Genomic DNA, 22,909 nt, shown 5'->3' on the forward strand with positions numbered 1-22,909 from the left:
AAATCAGTTCTCACTGCAAATATTATCTAAATTTAAAACCAGAAAATCTAAATCTCTTTGTAAAATTCTAGGTTAAAAATCAGCAATAAAATCAAGTTTAGATAAGTTCACAAAATTACTAATTCAAATCTCTTTGTAAAAAGTAATTTGGCTCACCAAAGGTTTTTGTCAGGAAAATCAATTATATTCTCATATCAGTCAATAATCCTAAGATCTAAATCGAGATGACTAATCAAAGATCTAGCACTAAGAACAACCTATGGTGAAGAACAAGAAATATAATGAATCCAAAATAAACAGATCTAATAATCCATGAAATCTCTAATGAGAAACCCTAAACCTAACAAGCAGATCTACTCAGACATAATTGTAAGAACACAAATCATGAATAAAATAGATAGAATTAAGAGATTAAAAAAAGAAGAAAAGGAGTTCTCAATCTTCTCTCCAAAAGCTCTCTAAAAATCTCTCGGGGTTTTCTCTCAAAAGTTGCAGGGAAAAATAAAGCTTAGGTCTTAGCAATGACCATACAAATCCTATTTATATTCCTAAAACACATCCAAAGATCTAGCACTAAGAACAACCTATGGTGAAGAACAAGAAATATAATGAATCCAAAATAAACAGATCTAATAATCCATGAAATCTCTAATGAGAAACCCTAAACCTAACAAGCAGATCTACTCAGACATAATTGTAAGAACACAAATCATGAATAAAATAGATAGCATTAAGAGATTAAAAAAAGAAGAAAAGGAGTTCTCAATCTTCTCTCCAAAAGCTCTCTAAAAATCTCTCGGGGTTTTCTCTCAAAAGTTGCAGGGAAAAATAAAGCTTAGGTCTTAGCAATGACCATACAAATCCTATTTATATTCCTAAAACACATCCAGGGACTAATGATGCAAATATGGAAAATTTTGGGGCAGATTTGTAAATCTTCAAAACTTGTGGGAAAACTTCTGATTCTTCTGTTGGATGATGTATCGATCGACACCATCACTAGCATCGACCGATGCTTAGTCTTGAACTGGTCTTCCAACTTCGTAGCTCAGCCTCAATGCTTGATTATGCTCCAAATCCTCCTATTTAGCTCCATTATGCTCTCATCCATGCTAAATCCTATAAAGACTCTAAAAATACTAAAAAGACTATAAATAAAACTTATATCATGGCTAAAAACACTTAAAAACCATGATATATCATAAATCATATTGTTTAAAACTATAATTAAATCAAACAGATATATGACTCTCATTTTTTAAGAACAATACATGAGGTGAACGCTTTATACTGAAACTTCATATGATTTCTAGAGCATTTATTTGTTTGTTTTCTTGAAAAAATATATAAAAATATTCTGTCAACAAATAGATTTACAAATAAATTCCATTTAAATTTCTTACATTAAAAACATGACATTTAAAGTAATAACAATAAACTTTATATTACACTACAACAAATATGCACATTGTTAACCAGAGAAAAACGCTATCATAGGTCTTTGATAGCGTTTTCATGAGCGCTGTTTTAGGGCACTGTTATTATATGTACCCCATATACAATAGCACTTATTACGTATGCTATGTTATAAAAATATAACATAGCTTTAAGAAATTGCTATATTATCAAGATCATAATTTTGAAAAAATTTATACAACATTTGTTTTTTCGTGCTATGTTATAGTTTTATAGCATAGCTCTAATAAACTGCTGTATTATCAAGATTATAATTTTGCAAAAATTTATACAATATTTAATTTTTCGTGCTATGTTATACATATCTAATATAGCTGTTGCGAAATGCTGTTTTATCTTGTTTACTGTGCTATGGTATATTCTTTTATCATAACGTTTACCTGTACTTTTATAGCATTTTCTGATATGTGATTATAGCACACATAACCTGTTTTATAAAATCTCATAAAATCTGATTAATAAACGTCTCAGATCCAAAATACATAACAAAAGTCTCAAGAACATCAGTTTACCATCAAAGTCTCAAGAACATCCAAAATAAACAAGCAATCTCAAGTACTTAACATTACACAATAAAACCATCAGTTTAAGACATAATGACCTTGTTCTCTGGCCAAGCAATGCAGGAGCTAAGTGCATCTTCAATAATCTCTATTTCATCGGATGGCCTCCAAACTTTTACTTACACTCACACCATAACTATAAAAGTAAACATGTTCAATTGAGAGACTTTTTAAAAACAAAAAAAAATTCTTGTTACCTGAACAGATCTCCAGAGAAGTGTTTTAAGATCTGGACTCACTTTCTTCCAGTTAGGTATGTTGATAGGGATGTGTTCTCGCATCAATGTCCCTACATATGATGCCAACTTGACTGACCCTGGACCAACCGCTACTCCAAGTACATTGTAATCAACTTTCACTCTAACAGATGGATCCTTGGCTAGGTTTTTCATCTTTGTTGGTCCTCGTTTTCTTTTACGCGTAGCAGGCTGCTCATGTTCTTCAGACAACACAAACTCTCCTACTGGTTCTTCTGGTTGCTGTTGAGTTTGTGGTTCTTCGGAATGATGCTCCTCTTCCTCCACATGCTGTTCTGTTGCTACAGGTTGGGCCTCCACATGCTGTTCTGTTGCTACAGGTTGGGCCTCCACAGTACAAATAAACTCAGGTTCGTCATCATCCTTAGACTTTCTCTTTCTTTTTCCTCCACCCTTCTTCCCTCCAACCTTCTTTTTAGTTCCACCCATTTTAATTCACCTGCGTAAACAGAAAATTAATCACTTAGAACAGAAACTTAATCACGTAGAACTTATATAATAGAATACATCATAAAATCTACAACATTCAACAAACATCAACCATAAACAAAAACATATATATATATATATATATATATATATATATATATATATATATATATATAAATGAATCAAGAATCTACTCTTGCACATATATGCCTTCACAATCAGATCTAGCATATTCAGCTTCATCCATTTCAGTATCCATGTCAACATCTACTGGCAATGGACCAATTATATCTGCATTTCCAGACTGAACATCTTCTTTACTATATCTTCTTGAAGCACCTCTCATAACAACAGACCAACTTGATCCATCTTCACTTGAATAAAATACTTGCTTTGCTTGAGATGCTAGAATATACGGATCCTTCTGAAAGCTTACTTGGCTCTGATTTAAGTTAACAAGTGTGAACCCATCTTCCACTTTAACTCCATTACCTTTTACTGCCCAGTTACATCTAAATATCGGCACATAGAACACATGGTAGTCCAACAATATGATGTCAGTAATTCTCCCATAATATGACACCAAATCAACTACTTGTGAAGTATCCTTAGCACTAGATCTACACATAGCCGTTGCCTCATAATAAACACCACTGTTCTGACTCTGCCTTTCAAGTGAGTATGTGTGAAAACGTTGTCCATTAACTATATAACCAGTATAGGACCTTGCAGTACACCGTGGACCATATGCTAGCCATTTAACTATGTCTTCATGTCCATCAGAAGTAATAGATATCTACAAAATTAAACAGACTAATCAAAATTATGAATGAGTCTACTATAGATTTATAAACAGACTCATCAAATTCATAACTTTACTCACCTGTCCTTTTAACCAAGCAGCAAAATTCTTAGAATGCATAGACCATAAATATGTTGCATCACGTCTACACCTTGGATTTGAGTCTTGTAGATATTGCAAATGCATACTACCAAATCATAAATACGAAAAGAAACTATCAGCAGCATAATTTTGACCTTATAATTTATAAGGAATGAAATACACAAGTAACTTACTCCACATAATGATCAAAGGCAGCTGTATTTTGAATGACAGCAAGATGGGCTATATTCTTCTCCATTTCAGTAAGAGTGAATGACGTTCCTGCTGATATTGGACGACCTTCTAATATAGAGCTGTTCACATACTCTACATTCCTCTCAGGTTTTTCTTCTACATTGGTTGTCTTTTTCAGAAACTCATTACAAAACAGCATGCTTTCTTCTGCAAGATATGACTCTGCTATACAACCCTCTGGTCTTGCAGGATTTCTTACAAAATCTTTTAGAACTTTCATATACCTCTCAAATGGGTACATCCACCTAAAATGCACAGGTCCTCCTAGTCTAGCTTCTCTTCCTAGATGAACAGTCAAGTGTACCATGATATCAAAGAAGGTTGGAGGGAAAAACCTTTCAAACATACAAAGCGTTTCTACAATTTCAGCTTCCAATACTGTAATAACCTCAATATCAATAACTCTCTGACACAAATGATTGAAGAATGCGCATAGCCGTAGTATTGCTGTTCTAGGACCTTTTGGTAACAATCCTCTAAGTGCAACCGGGAGAAGCTGTTGCATCAAGACATGATAATCATGTGATTTCAGACCTCCTACCTTACACTCTTCTACTGAAACTCCTCTTGAAATATTAGAACAGTATCCATCTGGACCTTTAAAATGAAATAGTCGTTTGCAAAAAATCTTCTTCTCATTCTTGGACAAAGACCAAGGTGCTGCTGGAAGATATGTTCTCTTTCCTTTTGTGGTAGGATGCAACTCTTTTCTTAGACCAAGATGTTGAAGATCCTTACGAGCATTAAGACCATCCTTAGATTTTCCACAATGCAACAATGTGGATACAATGCTGTGAGTCACATTCTTTTCTATGTGCATTACATCCAAATTATGCCGTACTGGTAGATCCTCCCAAAAAGGCAGAGTAAATAAAATGGATCTTTTCTTCCACCTTGATAACTCATCTTCATCTACTTCTACTTCCTCATCTTCATCGGATTCACTTTCATCATCATCACTGTCAAACACTGGTTCTTTATAGACAGTTCTCTTTCTCTTCATCCCAGCCTTTTTCACATTTCCGAAATCATTTTGGAAGTTTTTCAGATTCTGATGAACTTCATGACCAGTTAAAATTCTTGACTTTCTCCTATGCTCAACTTTTCCATCAAACCAAGTCTTCTTTTCCCTATATCTGTGTGTTGGAGCCAAACCTTTTCTATGACACATGTAGACATGTTTCCTGCTAAACTTCAACCACATACTATCAGTATTTTTCCCACACATAGGACATCCCATTTTACCTTTTACTTTACAACCAGCAAGATTTCCATACGCAGGAAAATCACTAATGGTCCAGAGAAGCATTGCCTTTAGAGTAAATGTACTTTTACTAAAAGCATCATACGTTAGCTCTCCATTCTTCCACAGATGATTCAAATCCTCAATAAGAGGTTCTAGGTAGACATCAATATTATTACCTGGTTGTTGTGGACCAGGAATCAATAATGTCAACATTATATTCTCCTTCTTCATACAAAGGTGAGGAGGCAAATTGTAGTTTACCAATAGCACAGGCCAGCTACTATAATTACTATTCTTCATGTTGAATGGATTAAATCCATCTGTGGACAGCCCAAGCCGTATGTTCCTTTCTTCAGCTGCAAATGAAGGATACTTCTCATTCATCTGAGCCCATGTAACAGAATCTACTGGATGTCGAAGTTTTCCATCAGTGCTCTTGTTAGTGTAATGCCACCGTAAGTCCTTAGCCATGTCCTCTGATCTGAACATTCTCTTCAGCCTTGGTATAATTGGAAAATATCTTAATACTTTCTGTGGGACACCTTTCTTTACCTCATTAGTCCGCTTATTAGTCTTCCACCGTGAAGCATTACATTTGGGACATTTATCAAGCTTCTTTAACTTCTTTCTGAAGAGGCAGCAATCATTAACACATGCGTCGATCTTTTCATATCCCATATGAAAGCTCTTTAAAAATTTCTTGACATCATACAATGATGTGTGAAAGACATTACCATCTGGCAACATGCTTGGCAATGTCTGAAGCAGTTCATTGAAGCTCTTATCCGACCAGCCATTATGTGTCTTAATCCTAAACAAAGTCACAATAGCCGATAACTTGCTGTGGTTTGAACAGCTAGGGTATAGTGGGGTTTCAGCATCCCGGATCTTTGCAAGGAACTCATCCTCTTGTTGGTCCTCACCCTCTGCAATCTCACTTAAGTCGCCCACAGGTTGGTCAGCTAAGTCACCTCTAAAAGCCAACTCTTGATCAAAAAATTCAGCAGCTTTATATAACTCAAAAACTTCCTCATTCCACTGAGTTGGTTTACTTTGAAATTCATCTACTGACTTCACATCTCCATGATGATACCAATCACTATGCACCTTGTATGCCTCATCCATCCCTCTTATTACAAGATGCTCAACCACAACACTGTTTAACTGTCGTACTACATTACGACAGTCTTTACAAGGACATATTATCATTTCTATGTCACCTAAAGCCGCAGACACATCCCTTACAAATTTCCAAGCTCCACTTTTATAACCAGGATCAGCTCTTCAATGGATAATTAAAGAAAAAAATCATAACTAAAAGAACATCTTAAAGTATCCAAACCCAAAATAAAACCTAATTATGAAATATAATTCCTTACCTGCATAGATGCACCCATGCCTTGTCCAACATTATATGTTATAATATAAATTTTAACCTTTATAGATAAAATAGAGATACATATTATACAAAGCTCACATTAAGCAACAATTCAGACAATACTGCACTACTTCAGACACATACAGATGCTCTTAAACCAATATCTAACTGTGTAAAATCTCACTAATCTAATCACTATTTATACGAATCAGACTCAAAGGACAAAACATAGCAATCACCAATATTCGTGTGTAATAATAATGTTTAACTATTGGTTGAGTGATACTAACCTGTTGTGTGAGTACAGAGAAATGAGAAGCTTCAGTTCCCCAACATTTCAATCACCAACACTTGGGAAAAAAAAAAAATCGTTCAGTTTATGAAGGCGCAAATACTCAAATCCAAAAGCTATTTTTGAGTCAAATCTGTAAATAATCGAACCCTAACAAAACAGATGGATTCGAAACTCCACATTCTCAAAATCTGTAAATAATCGAACCCTAAAAAACAGATAACGAAATAAATCTAGATAAATCGAACCCTAACAAAACAGATAACTAAATCTGACCCTTATCGAAATCAAAAGCTGTTTGAAATCACAAATAATCGAAACAAATAACGAAATTAGGAGGAAGAAGAAAGACATGCCTCAAAAATGGATTCGAGCTATCAATTGCGATGGATATGGAGATTTAGGGCGAAATTGGGGCTTTTCACAAACGGCGAAATTGGGGCTTTTCACAAACGGCGATAAAACTGAAGAATTGATAAGAAATTTAGAAGAATTTGAGCACACATAGAGAATTTAGAAGAAGAAATCTTCTTAGGTTGAGCTTAGGTTGTAACGAGAGAGAGAGAGAGAGAGAGTGTGTCGAGTTTTTGGGTTTTTTTTTTATTTGGCGATTAAGTGAATAATTTCACTAAGTATTGGCGGACAAAAGTCACTTTTGTTTCCCGCTACATAATTTTCCTATCATAGCGTTAATAAGATGCTATTAAAAAGTAAGCGAAAAAAAATCTCATCTTTCATAGCAGTGACGGAAAATGAGCTATATCCGTCTGCTATCAATGTACATATTTGTTGTAGTGTTATCTCACTAAGACATGGAATCGATAATCAAATAGATATGTTCGTAGTGAAATCACAACAACAAAAATTTAGGAAAATATTAGGCATCAAGATGAAAGGGCTTACTTGGATATCTAGATTGAGGATGGGAACAAAGAGTTCCAGTATCGGTCTGATCAGAAATTTGAAGAGATTCGATACCACTGGACAAGGATGGTTAAGACTTGAATATTTAGACCGTTTTCTCACTCTTGGTTTTATTTGTGATCAAGTCAGATGAAAAATGATTATTTTCTCTAAATACTTAAATGATACATAATTCCAGCTAAGAAAGCTTAGTGGCTACGGTTCACCTCATCCCTCAATTTAAATTAACCCCAAATCCACAAACAATATGAAAATTGTAAGACTTAACTACGTATAATGCTTCTTTCTTCCCAGGAAAAACACAGACGACACAAAACAGATGATTAATTAGGGATTACATGCATTTGAAACTATCGGAAGTGCTCTAGCTTTCCAAATTATTAAATACACAAATCAAAAGAGTTGGTATTAATAGCGAGAATGGCTTGGTGTACATACTCATCAATTGGTATTGTCGTTGCAGTCAACCTCACAAAATACAATGGATGTGCCATTGTAATCCAAAAATCTGCAGATAAAAGACAATGTAAGATGTATCGAAATTCTCATAAAAAAGTATCCCTAAATACCAGACATGCATATCCAAAAACAGATCGTATGATATATAGTAGGCTTTATAACAAAAATACACTTTCCGTGATGATTCTAGAATCTAATATTATGATCAATACATCCAATGAGCATTATGTGATGTAACAATTTATGTCTACTTTTTATTTATTAGTTATCATAAATCAATTAATTCTATACTGAAATAAGAAGAAAAACAAATATTGGGTGCCTAAGAGAGACAATCAACAAAGCTAAAGAGACATTAATTAACATGAAACGTTGAAGGAAATAACAGTCTCTGCATTACAAAAACAACTCTTTCAAGTCTCCTTTATTTTTATTGGTTGTGCAATTTTGAATAGTCCGTAAATGAGTTTTCTTATCAACAAAAGGGTCTACAAAAATTTGATCCCCCAAGTTCATAGTCTATAAACATAGTTTTTTTTTTTTGGGTTCCAAGGTTATAAAGATACACTTAATTTTAAAATATTGATGGTAATAAAGTGAAAGTGATGTGATTCTTTGTTTCTGTTCATGGCTAGACAATAAAGCTTTTTTGGCACTTATCTCTCTTAATTAAAGAATCTGAGCAGTTGAGAAATTACAAAGCCTAAACATTTTAGCTCCAACAACATTTAGAAATGAGAAAGAGCAAGTGTAAACTAATAACCTTAAGAAACTCATTGATCAGCTCGTATCTTGATCTAACCTTGCCAGATATCATGTCGTCAGATTAAGCTTTTTAGAACTAAGAGTCTTTGAGAAAACTTTCAAAACTTTCTTTTTTAATGCTTTTGACACTTTACAAATAATTTTTTTGTCTAAGATCAGAGATGTAACTGATTGTCGCCAACCAAATAATCAAAATACTAAACACGGTGGGAACAAAATCTTTTATAGAATCAAGTGTATTTCTCCAACCATCCTTCCTTCATCTAGATTTGTTATAGCTCCCTTTTTCAAAATCTTTTATAATTTTTTCATATGAAACGTTTTGGGATCTGTTTTTCTGATTGAATTCTTCTTCACTTCGATTTGAGAAGGATTTACATAGCGGCTACGACATCGATCGGGATGCGGGAGAAAAAGTGACGTGTAAAGGAGATTGATATTTATTGGAACATAATGCTTAGTTATATTAATTGTTATAATTTGATTGGATTAAGTTTTTAATGATCTATCATGCTTAGAGGAGTTTTAAAAGCTTAGGTGTCAACAGCAGGTGAGAACGTTATACTTTTATTGTAATGATAAAGGTTACAATGGTTTATAAAATAAACCAAAAATTACATTGATTCGTTAAAAATCAAGAATTAGTGGCACTTCTTTAAATTTAAATTTAAAATAATGTATTTTACTGATTAATTTGGAGAGTAAAAAATGACGATGAAATTATTTTGATTCAATATAAAGCAAAACAATCTGTATCAAAAAAAAAAGTTTTACAAAGAAGCTAAATATATAAATTTCATAAGATGTGAATTTTTGAATACAATTGTTAGTAAAAAAACATATATTTAGAATTAACAAATGGATTTTTTAAGAAGCTCAACCACTGAATTTTTTTTATAATTATTTTATGAAAGTATACAACGAAAATATACAACTATTAGACTTTGTGTATCGCTTATATCTAAAAGATTTTTCCATTAGTTAAACAATAATAAAAGATCCATGCAGATAGTAAAAGATTAATCTCATATAAACTTTGCTGGACAGGTGGTAAATTGCTAATGGTTGCATCTATTTTTATAATTTAATTTTCTTTCTTCGCTTTTGTTCTCTCTCTCGTGACTGCTCCAATGACGATCAATCTTTGGAGATGATCCGTCGAATTGGTAAGATAATGAAGTCGGAAAATCACCTTTGTTCGTCGTCATCACCATCTCCACCGTGTTAAAATATTGAGAGGAAGAAGAAAAGAAACAGAGCAAAACAGAGCAAGAGACCTTTGTCTCTTTTTTGAGAAGACAAAGAACGAAACTGAAAAATTATATTTACATGAAACTTGTTACATACATCAACGATAAAACTGATTTATATAGAAAACAAACTGATACTAGATCATAAATGAGTTGTGTCTCTTTGTCCTTGCGACTCTTGGATGAAACGTCACAAACCAAAACGTCACGACTTATACGTTGCGACTGTGAAACTCAATTATCGACCAACACACCGCCTGTACAACCGTTGACGATTTCGGTTCACCATATCTCAGAATCAAGTGGCCAAATAGGAGAGTTTGGTTCAATGATGCTTCAATTTGTTTCTCTTGGTAAGAATCTCTTTGATATCATTTGCAGATGGTGATGAATTGGGGTTATTTTATGTGATTGAAATTAGGGTTCAATGAATTTGGAATTGATTACTATTGGCTCTTGTGTTGATTATGATAAAGACTATGTTCTTGTCGAAGAGCAGCTACCATTCACCATGGGCGATGGTTTCAAAGGAGAAAGAAGACAACCATATATATATGCTAGGGATTTGCTTAGACGTGCTCTACTGAAACACAAAATCTTAGAAGATGAATATGTGGTCAAAGCTTTTTACGAAGCTGAGAAAGCTCATAGAGAACATGTGTGTGAAAAAAGAACTTAATCTCACAAACTTGTCAAATAATTTTGGTTCTGATTTTGCTTATTGATGTGTTTGAATCAGATGAGAGCTAATTGTGATCCTTACCTGCAACATTGTGAGCTGACATTGCCACATTGGAGACTTTGCAAGAGAAAAATGGATTGGTGAAAGAGGTGTGTCACGGTTGAGCGCATTTGATGGAGATCAAACTGAAGTAATCTAGGCAGAGGCATCTGAAAACAGAGGGAATTGGCCACCTTTACAGAGACAGTTATTGCACTTGGAGAGACAACAAACCCACATAATGAATATGTTGCAGGTTCTGTTTCGATTTCAAATCAAAATAGTGATTTGCTTTGAAGTAGTTTCACTCGTAAAAGGTTAATTCCTTTATCATTGCAGGATTTCATGGGTGGTTCACACGACGGCATGATACGTTTGGAGAACCGTGTTAGAGTTCTTGAGAGGATTGTAGAAGAGATGTCAATAGAAATTTCCATACAATCAGGTAAGTAAAACAATTTGATCTGCCCAGTTAAACAGCTGCAACTTGTTGCATCCATTTGAAGACAAGAAAGATATTTATTAGTCACCAAAACTTAAATATCTATACCTATAAGACTAGGTGAAGGACCTTCTGCTAGAAGCTTATGGCAAGCATCAAAAGATGAATCTCCGCTTGAAGCAATACGTGTGGCTGGAGAAGACTGTGGAACGTCAAGGAACAGGCGAGTATCTATTCCGCAAGCAGAAACAATAGTGGACGAAGATGATGATGAACGTGGAGGCCAAAAGAGAGACCTTGTCTGGACTAGTTGGAGCAATGCGATGCACGCACTCCGAGTTGGTGACACCGACTCTGCATTTGCTGAGTTATTATCTACGGGAGACGATCATTTCCTTGTTAAGTTAATGGACAAGACCAGTCCTGTTCTTGATCAACTCTCGAGTGATATTGGAAACGAGGCTTCTATTGCACAGTTTCTCATGGATCATACTCTGTTTGATATATCATATATGTCTATCTTGGATTCAACAGGTCACAAACTTCTTCTTTTTTCTTACCCAATATTCATGTTTTTACCTCATAACTTTTTTTCATTTTTAAGAACACAAAATTAGGATCTACCATCGTAAGCATACAATTTTACAGTTTCTTAAAAAAGTTTTTAGCAAAACAATTTTCAAAATTTAATATAAAATATTTTTAACTCTACTTAACAATCTTTTTTCAACAAATATCCTTACTTTACAAAACACTGACTATTTTGTTATAATGAAAAAAAAACAATAATTTAAGAAACGACATGTACCGTTTCTAACCCGAGTCGAGACGTTCCAAAAACCATTGACACTCCTCCGTGATTCTGCAAAGTGACTCGTGCGCCAAACCACCAGCGTGCGACATCTCCGCCGTCTCTTTCAACTTCTTCACTTTCCCTCTCATCTCCTTACCTTCCTCCTCAGCCATGACCTTCCTCACCAACGCCTCAATCTTCGACCTAGAAATCGCCTCCTTTGAATAGTCCACTCTGACGGCGATTCCCAGTTCATCTCTGAGCAATGCCGCATTCATATTTTGCTCGGCGAAAAGCGGCCATGCTATCATCGGAACGCCGCCAAGGACGCTTTCCAACGTCGAGCTCCAACCACAATGGGTTAAAACCCACCAACGGCTCGACGGGCCAGGACTTCAACCTGTGGTGCCCATGATGGGATCAAGAAACCTCTATCGCAAGTACGAGTCACGAACCCTTCCGGTAGATACTCTGGCGTGTGGTCTTTGGTACCACCGCCACTATCGGAGATATACTCACTGTAAGAGGAGTCGTCAACCGGTGGTCGAACCACCCATACGAACCTTTGCTGGCTCTGATCGAGCCCCCACGCCAATTCGGTTAACTGATTAGTTGTAAGAGAACCACCACTCCCGAAGGAGATATAAAGAACCGACTCATCTGGTTGTTCGTTTAACCAATCAAAAACCGGATGTTCGTTCTTAGATGATTTTATCAGTCTGTATAACGGACCTACCGGATAAACTGGTACACGAGCGACCCGACCCAAAAGTTTTGGGTCTTGAAGATATTTCAATGATTTCGGCTCCATCTCTTCCCATGTATTCACCAAAATTCCATCAGCCTTTGGGTAAGCCAGATAGTGACGAACCAAATCCCGGGACACCGGTTTGTCAAGATTCAAATATGAATCCATAGTATCTTCGAATCTAACCGGTTCACACCCCGGTACAGCGAGCGGGTTTCTTTGCACTGCGTGGTCTTCTTTGATATCTTTGTCCAAAGTTGAATAATACATGGAAACACCGAGGAAACGCGCGTTGGAAGCGAAAAACACATAAGCCAACATGTTTAGTTCCGCTGCGAGACATAATGCATCTGTGCCGAACAAGTCGACGATCAGAGCCGTTGGCTTTTGATGCATGGCAGAGATCTTGGATCGGAGGGCTGGAACTGCTTCACGCATAATGACTCCGATCTTGGTCACCAAACGGTCTTCCGGGTACACTAAACCAGAAATGTCCGGCGAAGGAAGATTGACGAGGTCCACACCGGTTGAGTTTAGGAACTTTGACTGAACGGAGGCTGCGTCAGTTTCTAGGACGAATACGGTGACTTTAAATCCGTGGTTCGCGGAGAGACGCTTAGCTAGCTCCATCACCGGCATGACGTGGCCCATTCCGGGACTGGCAAACATGGCGGCATGTGGTTTTCTGATATGCATCACTTGTTCTTCAGTTGGCTTTTTGTTTTTATTTCCAGAGGATCATAGGCTATGGGTTTCTATGGTCGTTGCATATGCATTATACTCACTAATTTATAGCCTGTTTCTACGATTCTATCATTACTAGAAGTCTAGAACAAGGTATTCTCAATAATAATAAAAAACAAATTTGGTTTCTAAAATATATTTATTTAAAGTTTAAACTGTTTTCATTTAAAGTAACTAATTTTAAAAATCTTAATTAACTGTATATCAAATAATTTAATAATCGTTATAAAAAGAAAAAGTGAGAAAATGGAAATTTGAACAAATTCCTCACCCTAAAACATGCAAAAGTAAAAATTTGTTGACAAAAAAAAACATGCAAAAGTAAAATATCTTCATCTAAATACTGTAAATAAAAGAACTACGAAAATGTAACTAATTGCATGTCAAAATCTTTTATCTAGTAATTTTTTATTGTAAGTCTAGTTATCAAAAGAGGAAGAAATTTTTTTATGGTTAGTCAATTTTATACATAAATGTTGCCGCAGGCAGAACCGTACATTTGGGTAAGGACCACAGGCTCAAGAAAGGTATTCTTACGGAAAATATCATTTTCGTGCTAACATTAACGAATATGCCATTTTCCTAAAAAAATTTGGATTTACCAATTTTGAATATTTAATGTCCATATTTATTTTTTTTATGGAAAAATATAATGGAACCAACTAAACCTAAACATAACAAGTTAAACACATGTTTAATCGTATTTTTGTAACCTAAAAAATGGCAAATTCATAAAAATATGGACGGCAAAATCCATCAATGCCATGACAAATTTATATTTGATTCCCATGGAAACAATAGGTTCTTGATCCCCCCCCCCCCCCCCCCCCCCCCAATGTAAATGATAGGTTCTTGTTCAAGGCAGAGATGCTCATGGTGGAGGAATAACCACATGTATAACAGTATAAGTCATGTTTCCAAATTTTTGGTCTACATCAACATTAAAGCATAGAGGTTCACGGTGTAGGAATAACCACATATGGTCCAGTAGTATTTACTCTAATGTAATTTTGTGTTGTTTTCCCTATTGAATAAGTCATCATTACATTTCTCTTGAAAAAGTAAATATGAAGTTTACTTTTCGAGTTAAAAAGTCTTTAGTAAGGATATAGGATAATCTACTGCTTTTTTTGACATACTAGATGAACTTTTGCGGCTAATTGTTAAATCCATGTTCATGGTGAGAGTTGCTCGAGTAGGTAGGTGGAAGAAACCAAGAAAACATATTAGTGTCGGTAACATATTAGTGTGGATTATATACCAATTGTATACAATATTAGAGTTGCTCGATGTGATTATATACAATTGATTCGATGCTTATTTCTTTTTTGTACACTTACTTTTTTTTGGTTAATGTTAAAAAAGTCTACATTTTAGGATGAAAACCTAAAAACACATCGAGCTCTGGGTAGAGAGAACAATGGAACAAGTTAAGAAAAGTAATGAGCTTAAACCATGATTAAAAAATGGCGAGAGATATAACCAAAATAAAAACAAAGTAGAGAGTCAATAGAGGATCCTCCAGCGAGAAGTAAATGAGGCGGTTGCGCATGGTGCGGTCAACAAGAATCCTAGTAGCAGAGGCAGGCGATTGCGATGCAGAGAAGATCCGGTGGTTCAGCTCCTTCCAGATCATATAGATTGAGACTTTCTGGAGAAGTTTGAGGATCTTGCTAGCATAGTGAGGTGTGGATGACTGGACACTAAGCACCCAATCTGATGCCGCAGAAAGCGTAGAGGGAGGGTTCTGCGAGATTTTCCCCGCCAACGCAACCCATATAGCCTTGGAGTACTCACACTCAAAGAACAAGTGGGTATGAGAGTCTATACCCGAGTCGCAAAGGACACAGACAGTAGGGACATTCATTCCCCATGTCCTAAGTCTGTCTCTGGTCGTGAGTCTACCTTGAGCTGTTAGCCAGTGAATAAAGGAGAACCTTGGAACGAATTCCTTAAACCATACGGCTGTGTACCATGGCACAGATGGGGCGTGCTCCCAAATTTGCTGCCAAGTACCTTTTGTAGAGAATTCTCACGAAAAAGTACCTGATGGCAGCCTCCATTGATAATGATCCTGACCTCTGCTGGGACACGGAGGTTGCACAGTAGACATGCAAATCTGGAGATGCTCCGCTTGGATGGATCTAGCACTTGGAAAAAACCAATGACCGTCCCGGGTAGCTTCGCAGACTAAAGTTTCCCTATGAATTCTGAAACTGACTTTCTTTGTGGTGTATGAATGAATGATGTATGGAATGATGATGTATGGAATGAATAGAAGTCAAGGTGTTTCAATTCCCCTTATGCAGTTGCAGTATAAGAGGTGTCAATCCTATCTGAGTGATTGTGAACAATTAAGATGTGCATATGAGTCTAAGTCAAGCCAATTGCAAAGATTGTTTGTCACTAACAATCCTAAAATGAGATATGAAATGCAGAAAGTAAAAACAACTAGAACAAGATACTAAATGCAAACAGAACAGACAAATTAAAGCTATAATGAAACTAGAACAAAGATAGACACTATGCTAATGAACTAATGCAAGACAAGTAATGAACAGGAAACTACGTGAATGCAATGGAAATGAAACAGGAATGAAACAAGACAATCACAAATCAAAACACAAGTTCTGGGGATGAACTCGAGCAGCACTCGACCGAGTGTAGGTCGAGTACGTGGTCGAGCTAGACTTAAACGTGAAAACAGAGCAACACAAGAAAAATAGAGCAATGCTAAAACTAATCAAACAACAAGCAAGCAATGATATTTAGACTAAGATTTCAATAAACAAAGAAGGCCTTGAGGAGGGATTCATGGGCTGAGCTAATCATTGTGGTTATCTAACTTGGTCAACAAATCTCAAGCAAACATTGAGCTGATCTCTAGACATACTATTCTAATACATGTTTAATCCACTCTCATGGCAAGAAACAATCAAACCTATGCAATTCTAGACTTGTTCTCACAAAGAAAAGAATCTACACAAGCAGGCATTAAGCAATACATCTCAAACCAAACAAGACTTCTAATCTCTTAGCAAGCCTAATGGTAAGCTCTAGATCTAGCCTTATCTATGCTCCTTAGACATTGGTGTGATGCTAAGATGCTTGAAATCAAACCCTACCTTCTCAGATATAGGATCAACATTAAGATCATCTAGCCTAGAAGAGATCTATAACAATCAAGCTTGACCAAATCAAACAAACCACAAGATCAACCCAGCCTAACCCATCCTCAAGGTCCTAAACAAACTACTCACAAGAATACATGATGAAATATGTCAAAAACCCAGAAAATAATGAAACTTGCATCATTAGAAAGATGAAACAGAGATCTACAATATTGATGAAGGAATAAAACTCGAAATCTTAGTACTTTGAAAGTTATGAAACAAACAAAATATAAGAATCTAGTCTTTCTCTCTCAAACAAGTACAAGATCTAAAAATAAAAGAAAAGTGCAAAAGGAATAGTATCTAAAAAGGTAAAAACTAGGTTTTAGACTCTCTAAAAAGCTGGACTCTTTGGTGGCTGCAGGTACAAGGGCTTTTTATAGGAGATGAGGTGAAAGCCCTAAAAATACAAAAAGTCAAAGTAGTCAACGGCTCGGTCAACTCGACTAGTGCTCGGTCGAGTGGGGGGGGGTCGAGCTGGCTTCTCTCGTGCGTTCTCCACTCGGTCGAGTCCTCCTCAGCACACGGTCGAGTGGTGGTCGAGTGGTGCGGTCGAGTTGGACTCCGGACCTTGATTCTACAGCCTTAACTCTCTTGTTTTCTCCTCAGGATTGCTTCACTTCTGCTCATCATTGCTTCCATGCTCCTTAAGCTCCAAAATCACCTATTTATGCATGAAAAGATGCAAATGCAATGCAACTACACTCTAATGCATGATTAGTCCTAAAGCTACACAATAATGGCCTAAATGGATAGCAAAAGATGCAAAAGTTGTGAATAAACTAAGGGAAAACAAGGTAAAATATATGAACATCAACACCCCCAAACTTAGTCTTTGCTTGCCCTCAAGCAAATAATCAAGACAAAAGAAGGTAGGTGAGGTTTGAAAGTGGGATCTCAGCTCCTAAAGCTTGCAAATAGACTATCTAGAATCAATGTCCAAGTTACTAGTACTATGATGCAAGTTGAATGAGCTATACTTAAAGACTTTAGACAAGCATATCACAACCTTCACTGATTTGAGCCTTAGACATCCACATGCATTCAAATCAACCATTTCCTTTAACATTCATTAATCAAGAACATGAATCAATTCTATGCAATGCTTAAACTCATTTGGCATGGCAGTAAAAGGTTTAGAGACAATGATGGTCTCTTTTTAGAGTAGGGCAATATCAAGGTTCTCTCATAAAAAATGGATTGAGCTTTAGAAGAATGCTAAAGGTAAGAACACTTAGACATATACAAGAACAAAACCTTGTCTACCCAAAGGCACCCAAAGTGTTTATCCTATCAATCTAAACCCAATTGGTCCTAGTGCTACCCTTTAACTTCTTTTCTTCTTTTTCACCCTTTTCTCTTTTGGTTTTAAAGTCTTAGGAGAGGTTTCTTATTTGATCTTTCTAGTGGAATGGGGGATTCTTACTTATTTGCTATGGTTCTCTTTTCTTCTTATTCTTAAGACATATAAGCATTTTGCTAGACTTCTCTTTTCTTTCTTTCTTTTCTTTAACTAGAACCATCTTTAAACAACCTTATTCTTCCCATTCTTTCACTAGACTTTAAATTTACTTAAACACATTTCCCTCCTAAAGACTCTAACATTTTCTTTCCCTTTTTCCTCTTTTCTTTTCATAATAGCCAAGTCCCAAACCCAACAAGTGAACCACCTAGTCCTATCTAGTTTGAAAAATGCAAACTAGAATTACACAAGGCTTTACTCTTGTCAGTTCAAACCTAACACTTTCTACCAAGCTCAATCCCAAAAATAGGCCTCACACACACAAGAATAAACATGGCTTGAAAGAAAGTTTGGTTTAGGGGTAGGGGAACTGATTCTTAATGAGGAAATCAGCTACTTGGATCAACAAGAGTGGTAAAAAGGAAGAAGATGATCCAAATATGTATGTGGTATCCATGAGTTTAAAGCAATGCACACATTGATAATTGAAAGTCAATATTAGGTTCTTATAAATAGGAAATGGTTTCAAATCTCAACATGCTTCAATTTGGACCAAATGCAATGTAGGAATTCAAGGCTTGGTTTAATCTTATGCTTCTAACCACTCAACTAGCATCAAAGTACTATTAACTTGGGCATTGATCCTAGTCTAGTGAATAAACAAGCTAATAAGGGAATACTCATCATAGATCCCTAATGCAAATATTATACAATCCTACATGAAACATGCTAAACAAGATCCTAATGTGCAGTGCAAACTACATGAACACTCTTTTTTATAAAGATTTTTGCAAAAAAATTCAAATTTTTAGGGTTTTTCTATGCCTTAGATGCTATGCAAGTATTAACATGATTATGCTAAAAATTTGAAATAAGAATCACAAAACACAATGTCAAATGCTATCTCAAACCCTCCCCCAAACTTACATCACACAGTCCCTGTGTGAAAGAAATTTGATTGAGGATTCAAGATGAAAAACAAAAAACAAAACACAATGTCAAATGCAATGATATCTACAAGGGAAGGTGATAGTGGTACCTTAGGGATTGTGGAAGTAGTTGTCCACATCCATCTGCATGCTGTCATAGGAGTAGTTGGGGTCTTGTTGGTGACTTTGAGGTAAAGATTGGGGCAGCTCGACGATAGGGATCGACCGGGACTCGGTCGAGTACGTGCTCGAGTGGGGGGGTCGAGCTGGACCACGAGTCTTCTTTTCCTCTTCTATCTGGTCTCCCTTGCTTCCCTGATCATGAAAATACCAAAACAAAAATCAAAATACCAAAAACCTTAAACAATATGTACATGGATACCTTAGGGACTTCCTCCCTAGTGAGCTTGTTTAGAGTCCCTAAGCTTGACTTTTGATTGCCTTCTTAGGCTTTGTTTAGGTACCAAGGAGGTGATGAAATCCCCCCTGGTTCTACTTGGTAACCTTGGTGTTGTTTCTTGATCACTACCTCCTTAACATTTGAGCTTTGCTTCTTCTTAAACTTGAGTTTTGGTCTTGCCTTCTTCAAAGATCTCTTGTTGAGCTGAACTTGAAGATCCTTCATCAGATCAGTCAGCTCTTGAACTGAACCCTTAAGATGTTGAACTGATTCCTCATGAGATGTGACCTTAGCTGTTGAAGTCTCTTCTTCTCTCAAAACCCCAAAATCAGCCTTATCTTCAATCTTAAATGGTTGACCTCCAATGGTTGGTAGGTTAGATGGATTTGTAATATCAAAGTCCATAGTCAAACCTTCAGATATGTTCAACCTTATCATCCCCTCCTTAACATTAATGATTGCTCCTGCTGTGGCAAGGAATGGTCTCCCAAGCAAGATTGGATCCTCTACCTCCTTATCCATATTTATTATGATGAAATCAGTGGGAATTCTTGCCTTGCCTATCTTGACTAGGAGGCTCTCCAATTTACCAACTACATCTTTGTGTGAACCATCAGCTAGACTTATGTAGAGATTGCTTGGCTTGAATTCAGTGTGTCCAAGCTTTTCTGCTATAGAGTAGGGCATGACACTAACAGATGCTCCAAGATCACACAAGCATTTGTTGAAGTGAAGGTAGCTGATGGAGCAAGGTAGATTGAATGGACCTGGATCTTCAAGTTTTGTTGGTACAATAGCTGTCCCAATCTCTTCTTGATCTCTCCTGTTTTGATTATGAGCTTTCTGCTTGGATATGTCAAGTGACATGCCTTTGTAGAGAGGATATGGGGCATATTGTTCCAAAGCTGCTCCTCTCTCTGCTTCCTTCTCTTCAATGAAAACCTCCTGTTGAATGGCCCTCACTTCCTTCTTTTCAATCACAACCTCTTCCTTCAAAGCCATGACTTCTTCCTTCTCAATGACTTCCCCTTGTTGTAAAGCTAACTCCTTCTCTTGTTGCAAAGCCAACTGTTCCCTTTTCTCAATAATTTCTCTGAGTTCTTTCAGCTTTTGTGCTTTGAAACGTCCTGGGAATGGTAGTGGAGGCTTGTAAGCAGGAGGAATGTACTTAACAGGTTTGACAGCTTCGGAGTCTCCAGCTCGATCGACCACTCGAGCATGCACTCGGTCGAGTGGCTGCTCGAGTCCATGGTCGAGTGCAATGTCGACCTCCTTTTGCTTTGCACAAATGTCACTTGGGGCTTCAGTAACTGATGAATTCCCCCAAACTTGGAATTCACTGTCCTCAGTGACAACTGCCTCATTGAGATGAATGGCCTTAGCAGTGCATTCCCTTGGGTGTTGAAGTTGGTTTGGTGTAGGAGAGGAAGTAGAAGCCCTGCAACTCTCCATGTTCGTGATTGTAGAGCTCAGTCTCTCCCACTGGTTATTCAGTCCAGTAGAATAAGAATTCAACGTTTGGTGCAGCTCAGCAAACTGCATTGCTTCCTCAATTTGCTTAGTGGCTTGCCCAAGCAACAGTTGTTGCATCATAGCTCTTAAGTCAGGTTCTTGAGCTTGGGAGGTCTGGAACCATGGAGAGGGATACAATTCAGCCTGGTATACTGGTTGATGTTGCATGGGTATGTAATTGAACATACTGTTGTGGTACATCATTACTGACTCGAACAGGTACTCGGTCGAGCGCAGGCTCGAGTGGGTGGTCGAGTCGACTGGGAAGTAATGGCTATTTGGATCCGGCTTCTGGCTCGATCAAGTGCTCGATCACAGCTCGGTCGAGTGGTGGTCGAGTGGGTGGTCGAGTGGGTACCTGAAACTCAAGACAGCCAAGCAAAGGAAGATTCGAGTTCAGTAACGTCACAAGTGTTTAAACGAACTTAATCTTAGACTAATAATGATCCTAAATGTCACAAAACAAACTCAAATGGGCAACGGCGCCAAATTGAAACTGACTTTCTTTGTGGTGTATGAATGAATGATGTATGGAATGATGATGTATGGAATGAATAGAAGTCAGGGTGTTTCAATTCCCCTTATGCAGTTGCAGTATAAGAGGTGTCAATCCTATCTGAGTGATTGTGAACAATTAAGATGTGCATATGAGTCTACGTCAAGCCAATTGCAAAGATTGTTTGTCACTAACAATCCTAAAATGAGATATGAAATGCAGAAAGTAAAAACAACTAGAACAACATACTAAATGCAAACAGAGCAGACAAATTAAAGCTATAATGAAACTAGAACAAAGATAGACACTATGCTAATGAACTAATGCAAGACAAGTAATGAACAGGAAACTACGTGAATGCAATGGAAATGAAACAGGAATGAAACAAGACAATCACAAATCAAAAACACAAGTTCTAGGGATGAACTCGAGCAGCACTCGACCGAGTGTAGGTCGAGTACGTGGTCGAGCTAGACTTAAACGTGAAAACAAAGCAACACAAGAAAAACAGAGCAATGCTAAAACTAATCAAACAACAAGCAAGCAATGATATTTAGACTAAGATTTCAATAAACAAAGAAGGCCTTGAGGAGGGATTCATGGGCTGAACTAATCATTATGGTTATCTAACTTAGTCAACAAATCTCAAGCAAACATTGGGCTGATCTCTAGACATACTATTCTAATACATGTTTAATCCACTCTCATGGCAAGAAACAATCAAACCTATGCAATTCTAGACTTGTTCTCACAAAGAAAAGAATCTACACAAGCAGGCATTAAGCAATACATCTCAAACCAAACAAGACTTCTAATCTCTTAGCAAGCCTAATGGTAAGCTCTAGATCTAGCCTTATCTATGCTCCTTAGACAATGGTGTGATGCTAAGATGCTTGAAATCAAACCCTACCTTCTCAGATATAGGATCAACATTAAGATCATCTAGCCTAGAAGAGATCTATAACAATCAAGCTTGACCAAATCAAACAAACCACAAGATCAACCCAGCCTAACCCATCCTCAAGGTCCTAAACAAACTACTCACAAGAATACATGATGAAATATGTCAAAAACCCAGAAAATAATGAAACTTGCATCATTAGAAAGATGAAACAGAGATCTACAATATTGATGAAGGAATAAAACTCGAAATCTTAGTACTTTGAAAGTTATGAAACAAACAAAATATAAGAATCTAGTCTTTCTCTCTCAAACAAGTATAAGATCTAAAAATAAAAGAAAAGTGCAAAAGGAATAATATCTAAAAAGGTAAAAACTAGGTTTTAGACTCTCTAAAAAGCTGGACTCTTTG

The 22,909-nt window shown here is 36.6% G+C and overlaps 1 protein-coding gene and 2 pseudogenes across 3 annotated transcripts; all 3 read right to left on the minus strand.

The window, feature by feature from the left end:
• Nucleotides 1-3,288: 3,288 nt before the first annotated feature.
• LOC104741772 (uncharacterized) lies at nt 3,289-6,832 on the minus strand (annotated as a pseudogene). Its single transcript, XR_015568101.1, has 4 exons — nt 6,489-6,832; nt 3,803-6,391; nt 3,609-3,714; nt 3,289-3,521 (listed from the first exon to the last, which is right to left on the minus strand). The product of XR_015568101.1 is annotated as an uncharacterized LOC104741772 (transcript).
• Nucleotides 6,833-12,001: 5,169 nt separating this feature from the next.
• LOC104720596 (UDP-glycosyltransferase 72E3 pseudogene) lies at nt 12,002-13,656 on the minus strand (annotated as a pseudogene). The gene has a single exon (XR_015568185.1). The product of XR_015568185.1 is annotated as a UDP-glycosyltransferase 72E3 pseudogene (transcript).
• Nucleotides 13,657-15,084: 1,428 nt separating this feature from the next.
• On the minus strand, nt 15,085-15,688 carry LOC147937260 (uncharacterized). Its single transcript, XM_087468724.1, has 2 exons — nt 15,672-15,688; nt 15,085-15,562 (listed from the first exon to the last, which is right to left on the minus strand). The coding sequence occupies exons 1-2, from the start codon at nt 15,686-15,688 to the stop codon at nt 15,085-15,087; spliced, it is 495 nt and encodes a 164-aa protein (XP_087324850.1).
• Between the last annotated feature and the right edge of the window lie 7,221 nt (nt 15,689-22,909).

The sequence above is a fragment of the Camelina sativa genome, chromosome 10, assembly GCF_030686135.1.
Source record: "Camelina sativa cultivar CO46 ecotype springtype chromosome 10, ASM3068613v1".
Classification (NCBI taxonomy): Eukaryota; Viridiplantae; Streptophyta; class Magnoliopsida; order Brassicales; family Brassicaceae; genus Camelina; species Camelina sativa.